At 36.7% G+C, this 15,257-nt stretch overlaps 1 protein-coding gene across 3 annotated transcripts in view; it reads right to left on the bottom strand.

Moving 5' to 3' along the window:
• The window catches only part of CCDC73 (coiled-coil domain containing 73), a 53,623-nt gene that overhangs the window by 1,157 nt on the left and 37,209 nt on the right, over positions 1 to 15,257 (bottom strand). Inside the window, exons 12-17 of one of the 3 annotated variants that reach the window (XM_018081828.3) lie at positions 14,008 to 14,118; positions 12,368 to 12,499; positions 10,154 to 10,189; positions 8,575 to 8,743; positions 5,940 to 7,469; positions 2,817 to 2,950 (exon numbers count right to left, since the gene is read on the bottom strand). In XM_018081828.3, the coding sequence (XP_017937317.2) occupies positions 2,817 to 2,950; positions 5,940 to 7,469; positions 8,575 to 8,743; positions 10,154 to 10,189; positions 12,368 to 12,499; positions 14,008 to 14,118 (2,112 nt within the window). Of the gene's footprint in view, positions 1 to 2,816; positions 2,955 to 5,939; positions 7,470 to 8,574; positions 8,744 to 10,153; positions 10,190 to 12,367; positions 12,500 to 14,007; positions 14,119 to 15,257 lie in introns of those variants that run through there. The other 2 variants (XM_018081831.3, XM_018081830.3) reach the window with 2 other exon arrangements.

The raw sequence follows: 15,257 nt of genomic DNA, 5'->3' as shown, positions 1-15,257 counted from the left end.
GCAGTTGATAATCCAGTGAAATTCAGGTGCAAAGTGTTTAGATCATTGAATTTTGTTAAGCACTAAGCAAGCAAGGAAACGTGAACAGGACAATAAATCAGTTGGAAAAAAAATTAATTTGAAGTGTTTGCTTCATATTTAATTTAGAAAACTTGATAATGACAAATACACTTTTATGAACCAAACCTTAACGTAAGACTTAGTACAGGAGTATGATCTAAAAAAGGACAACCTTGTATGAGAATGCAGATTAGCAAAATAAATAGCTTAATTAAAGAGTTTAATGTTGCAATTGACATTTCTATGGCTATGCAAGCATTTGATTAACAAAACCCAAAACCATGAGGTTTATAGTGTTAACTCCCTCTCCGCTTCGCTGTATAGATTAGAAAGCAAAAATCATTAATGCAAGGTCTGCAATAGGTTGGCTTTTTATGTTAAAGATCTTTTTGTTCTTTTAATAGTTTTAATTACTGTTTGATAGATACTTCATATTCATGCAAATCAAAGACAGATGGCAACACAGTAGGGAAACAAGTTTTTTGCTCGATGAGCAAAAAAACTTGCGTTTGCACGATGAGTTCTCCGCTTGCAGTCTGAGACCCTCTGGCTCTCGTGGAGGCCAACACAGCACCAGCCACCTGCTCTATTTTAGCACATGAATTTTATGCTAAAACCTTCCTTCCCTCGGTGCACAAGCATTTCTGAAAGCTTGAAATGTGAACAACAGAATTCATGCAAATTGTTGGCTTGGCCTGTTGCATTTGTAACAGTGTTACTGCCATGCAGCTGAAGGTACTGATACTTCAGGGCAATAATGACTGTCCTTAATGACTCCATTTCCACGAGGAAGCAACTTCTTCATTGGAGCACTAGAATTTTCCTAAGGCCTCAGCAAGAAATAAATCATATTTCATTGCAAGCCACTAGTCAAAATCTCTATGGAATTCCATGTGGGGCTGAACCTGGTCTGATAATCCAAGGTCATTTTGGTCTTCCACATGTGGAAGTGAAATTTTCTAGTGATATACAACCATGCCACGTTACTTGGATTTTACTGAAGACAAGTGTTTGGACCTCTTTGGACAAGTAATTGCAGTTAGGTCACACGCACACACACATATAATATAGATATATATAATTTTAATATAGTTCTGTGACAGTGGGTTTAGAATAAAAACATAATCTCAGCTGTCAAAACTAAAAGGCCTCAGCATTTTCATAATAAAATACAAATAAAATGTGTCTTAGTGCCAGCACTAATATGGCAACATATGGGACACGTGTAAAAGCCATTCATTGCTGAACAGTGATTGCACGTTGAGGGATTTGTGTTTAAACTGAGCTGAGGATGGTTATTCCTACCTTGGTATTTAGGCAAGGACAGACCAATGTTTAAAACAGTTCTTAATATTTTTACTAGAATTTTGAGTGCACCTGTAGCATTTGTTTATAGCTTTTATCCCTTTTCAGAGTACTGTGCTGTGGTTGAATGAGATTACCCAAACTGTAGAAGGCTTAAGTCTGCTCTAATTACAATCATACATATTAGTCAAAACAAACTGCTCAGCCCATTTTTAATCTCCCAGCAGCTTTTTCATCTCCGTCACGAAAATGATGGATTTGAGGACAGAAGGTACTAGAATGACACCAACAGAGAAGGGAGGGAGTGGCCTGCAATATCCCAGGCTGAGATTTCATAGATTAAGTATTTGGAAAATACTCTGTTCTTGTCCATCTCCACTTTTACTTAGCTACTGGATAAGGAGCTTTAGTTTGGAGGTGACAAAGCAGACATAACCACAATCAGATAGTGAAATACAGCTTTGCTTCAGCTGTAGGTTATGTAGTGTAGTTCACTCAGTAAAATAGAGACACAGTAAATACCACCACCATGGTGAAAAATCCACCCCCGTGTCATTCACAAATAGAGTCAGACTAGGAAAGGTGAGTAATTTAAAACAGTCTTCCAAATTTTAGGGAATGTGAACGTTGATGGCATTGAGCTGATTGAGTCTTCAGAAGTCAGGCAATGTTGTCACTGAAAACACTGTACACCCTGACCTCAGACCTCAGCCAGAGACAGCCTTAACTACCTGAGAAATAGCTCTAGAACCTCTTCTAAAAAGAAAGGTCAACTGCAGCTGTAAATAATTGTATCACTTTTGAATAATATGTTTAGCATTAGGTCAAATTCTCATACAGCAGTTACAGCTGTTCAGGCTCCAGTCTAACACAGATCTGAAAATGCCCTTGCTGGTGCCATCCTGGATGAAGTTGTCTTACAGGGAAACAACAGGCTTCTATTTAATTTTCTGCTTTTACACATTTGTGTAATGTCATCCTACTAAATAGTAAGAAGTAACTAAATAGGACATCCCAGAACTGCAGCATAAGATAAACAGATAGGCTCTAATTCATAGATGTGCTGAATTTTTGTTCTTTTACATATTCTTTTAAATAACATAGTCTTATCAAGTAATAAATGAAACAATGTTTTTATACTTTTGCATTATACTATCTTTTTTTTAGCCCCTACTTTTACTGTAGGTGATGATTTTTATTAGGGTCCACAATGAACTACCCTCTTCCTCCCCTCCCAAACAGACTGGTTAGCATCTGTTTGATTCATATGCTGTGACTTTTTCCTGCTGCTTTCTATCAACCTTAAATTGTGAAAAATGGTGTCTTGTTGCCCTTCTGATATTATTTTGGAGATTGACTCAGCCTTAAAGTATCCAGATGGGTACAGTTGTACAAATATCTGTGGAATTAGCTCACTGAGGTCTGGTCTGCAATATTTTTAATTGACTTACATGTTCTGTGGGAAAAGAGGAATCATAAAAAGTCTTTGCTATAGCATTCCATTCTTCACTAGGGTCTCCCTGGGGGTCTTGGTGGATATTAGAGGTATTCAAAGTGTTGGTAGCTCTGTTAGAACTGGTAGAACCTGATTGACAAAAAGGAAATGGTAACAACTGCAATTTAATCTCCAGGCACTAATCGTAAAGTAACTAAACTGGTTTACCTCTGATCTTAAAATATCAAATATTTTTGGTTTAAATCACTGGATCTCTGTTGTAGGCTTTTCTCCTTCATTTTTTTTTCTTTCACATACTTCTGCATCTCTTTTTCTCTAAAGATGTGGTATGTTTCTACTTTGATTAAAAATGTTTCCTGACATTTTCACATATTAAGCTAATGACAAAATAGTGATTTATAGAAAATGTGTGTATTCTAAATATTATAAGTGAATACATTTTTTTTCAAACACTTATTTTAAACTCACCTTCTGATAATTATAGTAAAATACACAAGTACTGCCATCCTTACATGATATTCCAGGGCGACTTGTAATAAAAAAAGACATTCTTAATACAAAGTTTTTTAGACAATCAAAAAACATTTAGACAAACAAAAAAAATTAAGGAGGTTTTTTTGTTAGTGCCTGTATCTAATGTTTCAAGAGGTCAGGCTGTAGCCATCTACCAAAGGTAGGAAGGACAGATAAGTAGATTAATCTTGGCAAAGTATAACTGTCCAGTCCTGCAGAGGTTTTATGCACTGTAACAGACTCTGTTGAAAGCAATATCAAGTTCCTTGCAGGATGAAAACACAAGCATACTTTCACAATTCCAGTGCAAACAGGAGCTGTTTTGTCACTACACAGATGCCTGTGATCACTGCATCAATAGTAAAAATCTTTGTTTTGCTATGAAAATACATGTTACTTTGTGGGTATGTAATAGTTCTTGAAGAATACTGTCATTTTATCTGGGCAGGAAAATGGTTATGGGTTTGTTTTCTTCTTCAAGCACTCTCCAGGAAGATCTATCCCATTCCCAGTTCATTCCTCTGTTTACTGATGTGGAGTGGCTGCTCTCTGGGAACCAGAGTGGTCTAAACAGCAAACTGCATTGTGGTAAGGCAGTAAAAGGAATTCCCTCAGATTGGTTTACTCAGCTTGTTCACCAATGCTCTTCACCTCTAGATCTTTCATATGGCAAAATTTAAAAAAATATAGGGATCCACATGGATTCTACTCCAGGTTTGCCTTTTGGGAAAAGATCTGGACACAAAACAATACAAAACCCAACCACAATAAATGTTGGGAGCTGCAGTGACTCATAGGTGCCCTGACAGGGAGGTTCTCCAGTCTCCAAAAGAGGTGCAGGATTCGGAGAGGTGAGCAGGCTCAAGTAGGGGCCTATCTAAATTAAGCAGAATGAGGCACACCTGGGATGCAGACCAAGATCCTCACTAGAATCCAAGAAGTGTGGTCACTAGGCAGCTCATTTGGGAATAAGAGTTAGATTAAAATCCCCTACAAACTCCTTAGGATAAACTTTGAGTCACGAGTAACTTCTTGGAATTCCAGTGTTTTGCATACAGAAAGGTTTCTGACGAGGAGAGCAGGAGGAACACATGGAAGAACTTCAGATAGTGCTGTCTGTTCTTCCAGAAAAGATCCATGCAGAACAGCACATAACTGTGTGTTATTATTCTTTCATTTGATTGGAAGAATAATAACAATCAAAATTCACATTACTACAAGAATTAATGTACCATGTGAGATTGGGGTCCTGCTGCCTTGCTACCACCACTATTGTTTTAGGGACAAAGATACTTCTGAAACTGAGCTTCAAAAAATGGTGCATCTGAACACAAATATGCATAGGCAGGACACAAGTACACAAACAAATTTGCCTGCAAAGCTAAATTCATAACACCAGAACAATGTAAAGAAACCAAACTGCTGGTTTTCTGTCTCATTGCCACTGGCTGCAAAAGTAAGGGATGGGAGTTCCTCCTTCTCTTGGTTTGTTCAAGGGGCAAAGCTGAAAACACTACACCAACAAAACCTCAAGTAGACACAAACACCCTGTACTGTGGGTCCTGCTCTTCTGAAAAACATCTAAGCACTCAAGGCTCCAGTTTTGTATAAAATCAGGGGCTTTCTGTTCAAGACCCCAAAAGACCTGCCTTTTTAAGCTTACAGCAGGCATTAAGAATAGAATCTGCATGCAAGCTCTGTTGTGAGAAAGGAAGGCACCACTTGTACTGTCTTTTGCTCTGTCCAGTTACTGAAGTAGAGGAACATCTGCAAATGCATTGGAGTCAGATTACTGTGGAAATAAAAATGATGCTTTTGTTACTTTGCTCAAAGATTGGGTTTAGAAATGGCTCTTTTGGTAAATAAACCTAGGGGTAATCTGGAAGCTAATGTTACTGCAAAACAAACCTAAAATACAGTTTTTCCACATTTCAGTAATAATTTAGAAACACGTGGAATAAAGCTCATATTTACTGTTTTCCATATGCAAAATATTGCTCAACAAATAATAGCCAAGTGCCAACTGTAGGAGATAAAAAAAACTCTTTGGGCGCTCCTGAAGCTCAGTGTGTTTTCCAGAGCTTGAAAGAATATAAAGTCTTTTCACATGTTCAGTACACTGATAGTTGGAAGTGTCCATCTGAATTAGAGATGTACAATAAAATAAAAAGTAAACCACCTCTAAACCCCATTCAAAGAAGCATCTACTGGTTTAGCTACCCTAAATTCTGATGCAAAATGAGAGCACTGAATAAACTCCAAAAGCTGCTCAGTGTTTTTTAGATCCATGCAGAGAACTGATAGATTATGTTCTATATTAGGGTTAGAAATCTCTGTCAAAATTCAGTTTGTCATTGCACTGATGTTCTTTTAGAAAGAGAAATATGAGAAAAAATTATTTAATCAACTAATTAAACTAACGAAAGCTTGTTAGTTGCATTCATACTATAAACAGAGAAATAGCACCTTTCAATTTTTTTGCCATATAACTAAAATGTCAGGTTTACATTTTTCTACACTGAGATACAGAAATTTCACATTTTCATAATTTTTCTAAGCTTATTCAGTATATGGTTCAAAGCATAAATGTTTATTGTTTTCTCACCTTGTCCTGCTTCTCCTGTGTCCACATTTTCACTGAGATTTTGACACTGTGTTTTTGAAATAACCTTTGTGTTTTCCACCAAGCATGGTAGTTTCAAAAGGGAAGGTTCCTTGGAGGCTGAAGTCCATGTAGCTTGACCTCTCATTTGATTTACTCTTGAACAAGAAACGAGGTCTAAAAAATTGAAGTATAGTGGAGTTTTCTCAGCTTTTTTATCTGAGGTTGAAAGATCAAAGGATGACCTTCCACTTATGTTTACTAAATTTCCAGATGTTCTCATGGGTAAAGAGCATGATTCTTTCAGGTGACCCTCAGCAAACTTCCTTCCTGGAACTGTACTGTTCAGCAAGTCTTTTTTCTCTTTTAACAATGTGTTATTTGTTGAATTATTAATCTCCAGGGAATGTCCACTTTTGATGGAGTGTATCTGAGTATCATCATTAATTGTTTTGCATGGAATTAGTTTATCTGTACCAGCTCTATCTGTTGGGGGTTTTTTATGAGCAATTTCAAGACCATCAGCCTTTACTGGAGGTGTGGTTTCAGCACTGGACGTGCTTGTATTTGTAGCATTCCCTGTTTGTTTAGTAGTGTCTTGTTGGGGCTGCTTGCTGGGCATGTCACCTGCATTTATTCCTCGTTCAGTTTTTGGGGGGCATAAATTGAAAGTAGCTAAGGCAGACATATTGTCACTGTGTTCTTTCACAGCGTCATCACCACTTGCATTATCACCACACACAGTTGGCAGATTTTGAGCATCAGTTGCTGGAACTCCACTGCTCCCCAGTGCACCATTTGTGTTTATGTTTCTGGCATCATTTCTGTCTTCAGCATCTGCATGTATCTGTTTAAGAGGAAGTTTATGGAAACCACTCCAATTTAAGTTTTTTTCTGTTCTATGTAATCTGTTGCCCACATAATTGTCACTGGTCAGCAAGCTACATTTTTGGTAATCTGCTTGAGAACTTTCTTTAGTGTAAGGCAGGATGCCAAAACTTAACTCCTTGGCTTGATGGTCACCTGTACTTCTCTCACACAGAGAGTTCTTCTCAGTGCAAAGAACCACTTCAGGCTCAGGACTGAAAGCTTCAGGTGTAAGGACACTTTTGCTGTGTTGTATGCTGTCTGATTTTGTGTCTGCCTTAGCAGAAGTTGATTCAGCTGTAGCATTGCACAGTTCTTGCTTGCTGGAGCTGGTCTCCTGATTCCCATTTTTCTTGTCAGCACCTACAGGCTCAGTACTGTCTAAAAAGGCCTTTCTTTGCGTGTGGCCTCCTGCCAATGGCTCAGTGCTGGCCTGTGGCTTTTGTTCTAAATTTGTGTTGTTTTCATCCACTAACATTCTCTGTGTTGCTCCTGGATTTTCTGCCTCTTTGCTCCCAGTGACATGCATTTCCAAGCTCTGTCCTTGGGTAATTAAATCAGTATCTGTGCAGAGGGTATTCCTGGGAGAAGCCTCCCTTTGCTTTTCTTCACAAGCACTAGCAACATTAATTTCATCCTTAGAACTGTTTTCAAGAACTTGTAAATCTGTAGGGTTGGTAAATGATAACCCAGAGGTTATATAATGCTTTATTTTTATAGTTCATAATTTCCAAAGAGATGGACTCAAGATTAATATTGATACTGATTTTTCTTATCTTATATTACACATACAAGCCTAACAAAAAGTTACTGAAGATAAGTATTGCACTATGGTAGCTTGCAAAATACTTATAAACTGATAAAACAGAAAATATATTAACGTTCTGTATATTTTAGATATGGCTTATAGTTGAAATAGTTCTCAACTGATATCTGTCAGCCTTATTATTGAAAGGGGTCTTCATAATGAAATTATAACATTATTTCATAATAATGTGAGGCTATGTAAAGTTTAATCCACTCATTACTACTGCAACTGTATTTGTCTTTATTTTTGAAAGTGGCATTTTTAACTAAATGGAAAACAAAGCCAAAATAGCTGTTTAAGGGACACACCAAAAGCAACATGCTGGGACTTGATAGCAGTGGGCCATTTCAATACCAGAAGGGTGTTTTCCAAAAGATGCATTGAAGGCTGTGAGCACTGATCTTTTAAACCAGTCACTTTGCAGTTAATAAGCTTTTAAACTTCTGCTTATCTTTGCTACATTTTAGAGACTGAGCATTAGAGACTAAGTGCATTTCCTTTAGGTGGCTTCAAAAAATTACTTACTGGAGTTACAAAGTGCTTTGTACAGATTGTGATAGGTATTGTTATATCATCTACATGAGCAGACCTTCCCTGCCCTAGGGCAGCACAACCACTCTCAGCCTTTTTCATTGTCTTTTGGGAAAGGGAAGGTCATTGGTTTTGCTTTCAAACATTTCTATACACCTTACAGTTCTTCCCAAGCCCTGTTTCCTTCTGAACAAAGCACACAGAACACTGCAACAGCCTGAGGGGTTAGAGCACACTGACCCTTCTCAGTGTCCCAGGGCAGCCACTGGAAGTACTGGTGAATTTATCACAGATGAGCACTACTCTCACCAAGAATTTTCCTGTTGTTAGTACAAAATCACTTAACTCATTCTCATCATGCACTGTACCTGCAAACATTTATCATTCCTTCAACAATACTACTTATCTCTGCTATCCATGTAAGGTTATTACTTTGTTCTGTCTGTAATTCCTCAGTGTTTGAAGAGTGGTCTCTTGTGGTTTTTACTTCAGTTTCTTCTTCACGTCCACAATTACCATATTTTCTTATTACAGATTGTATGAACTCATTTTCTTTCTGAATAGCCTGTATTTCACTGTCTTTTGATTGTTCTTGACCACTCTAGCATAAGAGGGAACAAATGATTATACGTATTTTAATAATTTACTCCACTCACTGATTAGATCTAAAGTTCAGGACTTTGACTTAAAATTAATTTTACAATTCTGCTGGAAAACAAAGACCACTCACCTGAAGTATAAAAAGTTAACGTTAATAAGAGGGAATAAAAAAGCAGACTAATACCCTAGAAGAGTAGGAAAGAAATTAGGTCCTGCTATTACAGTCCACAAAGTTACAAAGACTGACAGAATTTCTCAGTGGAAGGAATTTGTGTTGTACACGTGCTGACTGGATCACTCCCTCTCTCTGGTGGCCAAATCAGTGACCTGCTCAGTAATTCCATGCAGGAAAAGCCTGCAGGATTGCTGTTGACACCCAACACATGTGCATACACACACCTATTAGCACCATTTTTTCTAACAAACCACCTAGGACTTTTAACTTAATTTCACAAGCAAATAAGGCTCAGGAATTTGTAATCCCTGTAATGCAGTTCCTCATTCCCTCCCAGGTGGCTTTTTAACCCAAATTTGAGCCAAATTCAACAGGAGTAGAAGCCTGAAGGATGTGTCTACATCACTGTCTAAATCACTGATCCACTACTGCACCTGTATTTGTGTATTTTTGAAAGCTACAGTCAATAAAGCTCTGTGAAAACTAGGAGCTGAATAGTGAAGAAACAACTTAATAAAACCCCACCAAAACAAAAGGAAAAGGAGATGCATCTTTTTTCATCAACTGTTCAGCAGCTGAAGACAGAAGCACGTGCTGGCTCCTGCCCTAAAGACAGGATGTAAAAGTAGGCACGTGTGGGAGGGAGCTTAGTCATAAAAGATGTGAGAAAAAGCTGAGGGTACTTGGGTGAGTGGAGGTGTTGCAGAAGGAAGGCTGGGATGTGGGAGGGGGCTACAAGTTCTGTGCTTGGGCACTGGATGTGTGGGGAGGACACACAGAGTGTATTGCAAAATGGAGGGAGGCACGTGGACAGCACTGGTAAAAATGGGACTACTGCAGTGGTGGCAGAGGAGGTGATGCAGAACACAAATCTGCAAGAAACAGTTTTATAGAGGTCACAGAAACATCCTGATCCTTCAAATTCAAGTTTCAGTTGAAATTTCTTCCTCTTTTTCACATCTTTTTATTATCAGCTTCCCTGTCATTCTGATTTGGAAATTTTATGCACTACATCTTTTTATTTTCTAAGTTTTTCTTCTTTGCTCTGTATAGCCTTGGCACCACATTTTCAAGCTTTCTGAACACACATACTAGAAATTTCCTTTTTATTTCAGGAAAGCTGTAACTCTTTTATAATCTTTTGCTTCTAGGAGCTGTTTCCTTAGACAGAAACACCAAACACCACAGTATAACTCTTTTATACAGTTATAAAACAGCTACTGGAGTGGAACTTACCATGTTTGTTGGCATGGGCTGAACTGCTGAATGCATCTGAAATAAACAGGATAAAGAAAGGCAAAAAGGTTACGATTCCTTTCCAGATTTTCAGATGGGTTGAATAAACCTACTTTTCAATAACTTCAAATGGCTGTTCAGCCCTTCAAAAACAGGTCCAAGATGCATAAACTAAAATACCTAAATATCAAAACTATTAAACCTGGATTTTAACTTTTTGCCTGTGATTTAGTAAAATCTAAATAAGTTACATACATATACCTAAGATGACCTTTCCCTCAACAGATTATTTCATACTAGGAAATTCAAAAGCTGCTCAAAACCAGATCCCTCTCTACATATACAAACAAAAGAATTACAGCAACCCATTAGTAGGTGTAGCCCTATTCTCTGTTGGTGCACAGCTGTATTAAAAATCATATTAAATTAAATGTTAAGCACGGTAAGGTTAAACTAAATTGCAATCCAAGTCTGTAATGAGGTCTGATACTGTATCTGTCTTTTAAGGAGGCCCTTTGCTTAATTACTATTCCAGAGGTGATCGATATAAAGAAGTTTACATACATTCTAAGTTTCATGCCCCACAAATAACTGCAGGGATTTCAGATTGCACTAGGTGTAAAAATAAATATATGCATATTTCCTTACTACACTTGGAACCACAGTCAAGATCTAAATTGCAGCCAACCCCTTTCCCTTTTATGTTTCACTACACACTGACTCATTACTGATACAAGGTGGAATTCCACAAATCAGTACAATCAATATGATCTGCTGCAGCTCCTGTAGTTTCTTGGCAGTGTCCCACTGGAGATTTGACTCAGTCCAGCCTGCCTAGCTTTGGAAATCTAGTGATTGTACAACACAAAGTGGTGTGGCAATTTGCCATAAGGTAGTGTGAGATGTATATTTAGAAGACATCTCAGACTTTTTTTTCCATTTATGAGCATAGCTTTAAGCTTTTCTGCTTTCAAACCCACAGTGCTTATCATGAACGACTCATTGCATTGATTCTGCATCCTAAACAGAATTGATATTTTGTTTTCATTCAAGGAATCAATGGTTTTTAAAAGTTACACCTTCTGCATTATACCACATAGAGTTCATACAGCTTTGGCACAATGAGTAAGTCTAACTTCCCTTGCATTATTAAGCACAAAGCAGCAGATATGCTTCTGTGTGTGCTTGAGTATGAGCTATAAACATACATTGTGAAGAAATTTATTTTAAGTTCTTCCAGATTCTAAAATATTTTTGCAGTTTGTAGTTTTATTAACAATTAATAGACTAATTCTAAAAAAAAAAAATAATCTGTCTTTTCAGTCCTAGTGTCTTCCTATTTTCCTCAATACTGAAAGCAAAATCGTATACATGAAAAATGAGTTTTCTCTTCTTTGAAGGGTAAGTCATTATTTGGATGTAAAAGTTAATGAATATAACCAATATTCAACAGAACAGGAGAATACACTCATTGCACAGGGAAAGTTTCTTATGGCTTCTGACTCTTCCCATTTTTTTCAATTTTATAAAAAGCTGGAATACAAATTTGCAATCCAGTTTAATCTTGGGATAACACAGAGCTGCAGGGCTCTTCCTTTTGTCCCAAAAGACCATCTTCATGTGCTTAACCACTTGCTGACTTCTCATATGTGCTCTGAATCCAGAGCTGAACATGGACTTGGTTCACCCAGCAATGCAAGCTCAATTCTAGTTGAACCTGCACCACATAAAACAGTCTTTCACCTCCTATATTCATCACCTGTTGAGTTTGCTGTGCCTTTTAAAGGCTCTAAGTGACATAAAGGTTGGAGTAGTTAAACTAAAACTAGAACTTCTGTAACCTGTATATTGATTAAAAAGAATCTTCTGATTTGAGAAACATGCCTGCAAAATATGTCTGTGAAATAGGATTTAGTGAAGACGGGTTGTTTAAGATAACTGCTAACTGTTATGTATAAATTTATTAATGAAGTAATATCTCAGGTTTCTATGATATAAGCACCCCTCTGGATGAAAAAGGAACATTCTCTGGGTACAGTAAATTTTAATAGTATTTTGGATCATTGATAAATATCACAGATAAATTTTTAGGTTTACCAATGTCAAAGGAAGATCAGTGGACATGACAGACAAGATCAGAAAAACTGTCATATCTCTTATTCTCTAAAATTTTTAGAAGACATGGATGGTACTGCAGTTGGTAGAGACACTTACCTGCAGATTTTCCACTTGCTCAGAATGCTGATTTCCCTGAGGAGGATGATAATCTTCAGGATGTCCATGAAGTCCTTTAAGGGAATTCAGCTCATTTTTAATAGTATCTATTTCTCTTCTCATGTTTTCCTCCTGTAATAATTGAGAGTACACAGAGCACACAAACACTTTACTGCATGTGCAGATATGTAAACCAGCATTTTACAAGGGTATCAACAGCTCAGAAAATTAAAGTAAATCCTTAAAAGAAAAGTATAGATGCTGAGGAATTTCTTTGCACAAAGTAATTGAGCTCTTTAATTCAAATCAAATTTTTAAGCACGTTTCCATTACAGATTATACCTTTTATTAATTGGGTTTGGTTTTTTTCCCCACCATTTACTGCAAGTAGCAACACTCAAAATAAGTGAGGTTTGTATTTGTAGCTTTCTTCCTTTTTTGGCTCAAAGATAAACATGATTCTCTACCTACACTGTCAGGAAACTACAACAGCAAATAATTTGCCTGGCACTTTACTCCTGTAAATAGCCTCAGGTGAGGCTATTCTTCTTCAGTGAATATGTAACAATTAAATTTTTGTATTTAGAACAAGCAGGATGGTCCAAACCACAAGTTGTAAGAAGGGCAATTTTACAGAAATACCTTCACTTCATTTACAAAGATCTCCAGAGCAGTGTATAATGTTAACTTTACCAGTGATGCTGCTATACTTTAAGGGACCAAATTTCTAGTTAGCCATAGCAGAAATATGAAAAGGAAAAAAAAAATCTTCTAAAGAACAGTTGCAAACATTCCTGAGAAATAAGCAGGGCAGATCCAATGTCTATACATGAAACTATGGTATAAAACTCTCCAAGGAATCAGGGACATCAAATTCTCTCAGGGAACTGAGCATCAGAACAGTTTAGTTATTTTGTAGCCTCATGGTTGCAGTCATCTCCATGGTGGCTGCACTCAAAGGAGTTAGCCCTAGACAACAGGATTACAAGGACAACTTTGCATTATTTCCCCACAGCTTCCCTGGAAATCCATCTACCACAATCAAAACCTTTCTGGCAGAAGGTGCCAAATACATAGAAATAAAAAAGACAGACTATTAAACAAATGCTGCTTAGAGTCTGGTTTCCACACACTAAGCAGATCTTGTCCTATTGAAGAGGTATCAATCTTTCCTACTTGTAAACATGCATTTATTATTGCAGACAATTTTTACAGCTACAGTGTTTTGCTAATTGTTTTGGATTAAATAATTACAGAAGGACTCTTTAAAAGTAATGAAGTTGTAGAAAGAATGTCAAATTGAAGACAAATTATTGTTTAGGTGTAGACAGAAGTGAATTCACTGAGAGGACATACAAGACATACACCTTTTCTTATCCCCTTTCACCCTCAGTCCACACTGAAGAATTCCTGTCAAATCAGAACTGCAGGAAGAGCACTGACCTTTTAGAGCACAGAAGTCAACCTAAATCTACCTTTAAAAAATACTCATCTCTAGAAGAATCTGTGTTACTGGAAAAGAAATTGGTTTTATTGTATTATTTCTGCAATATTTTCTTGGCTTTTAGGAATTGCCTGAAATGCTTGATGACTATTTCAAAAACCTTTTAATACTCTAACATTTAATTTAATAAACCTACATCTTTTTTCCAAGTTCTTAGTGCTTTCTCATGCTCATTCTGAAGATTAAGGAACTTTTCTTCATTTTCCTTTGCCTTCTCCCTTTGCAGCTCATTATCTCTTTCAAGGGCCTGCAATAAAATTAATTATCCAAAAAATAATCAATACCACATTAATGAATTTTGATGTGTTTTATGTTGCTTGGACCTTTGCTTCTAACATGCTGGAAGTGCCATACAGATCAGTGATAATGTGCTATCTCAACAATAATTTTCATAAATTAACAGAAAGGTGCTTATAGTTTAGCTAACAGGGAACAGGGGGAGGTTATGAAAAAAGAAATGGCTATAAAAGGGTATAAAAACACTTGCCATTATTCAGTTTCACTGCATAAGTTTTAATGTTCTGAAAAAGTAATATAAAGTCCAGAGATGAGAAATATGAAATGTAGCATATCTAGACCTGCTGTACTTAAAGGAAAAAACTACTGTATACTGAAAGAAAAAAAATTATTTTTCTGAACAGTTTTTCTGTCCTAAATTCTTTATTAACCTCTCTTATAAACTGTATAGTCTTTATATTCTAAAACATATCTACTGGAACATGAAGTATACATCTGATTATCCTTTAATTTATTTTTATTAGATCACTGACATAGGAGTGCACTGAAATAACAGTAATACTAAGTTTTATACAATCATAACTGTACTTGCAACATTTTGGGGTTAACTCTTTCAGCTTTCCCGTGATAAATCAAAGCAAGCTCGTGTAAACCAACAGAGTCTTCACATGCATTTCAGGTACTCTTGGAATTTTTATCCCATCACATTTTTCTAGCAAACAATATGGAAGATAAAAGACTCACTGCATCCATGACCTGCTATATGCTTGATAATGTAAACACAACTTTAATGCATGCAGCTATATGGCCAGCTACATATTTATGACTCTGCTGAGCTTCTTTGAAAGTCCACTTGAAAAATGTTAAGTTACAGAGGCAAGACTCCAAAGCAACTCGTTTTTACTAAATCTTTTAACTAAAAATGAGTCTACTTGATTCACTTAGCATCAATTTTAAAATGCCTGCGTTAATTTAGCTACACTATTAATAAAAAATATGTCTTACAGATATTAACACTGGGAAAATTCAAACTACCTTGCACTTTTGTACACTTGGGAGAAGTTCTGTGTAAGAACATAATGGACCTTCTTTGATAGATTATACAATTAAAAAGATGAGACAATTCAACAATACATAGCCTGAATAATC

Source organism: Manacus vitellinus, unplaced genomic scaffold (genome assembly GCF_001715985.3).
Source record: "Manacus vitellinus isolate BGI_N305 unplaced genomic scaffold, ASM171598v3 scaffold_57_pilon, whole genome shotgun sequence".
Taxonomy (NCBI): Eukaryota; Metazoa; Chordata; class Aves; order Passeriformes; family Pipridae; genus Manacus; species Manacus vitellinus.
The sequence above is the reverse complement of the archived record's forward strand: the minus strand, read 5'-3'. Positions and strand labels throughout refer to the sequence as shown.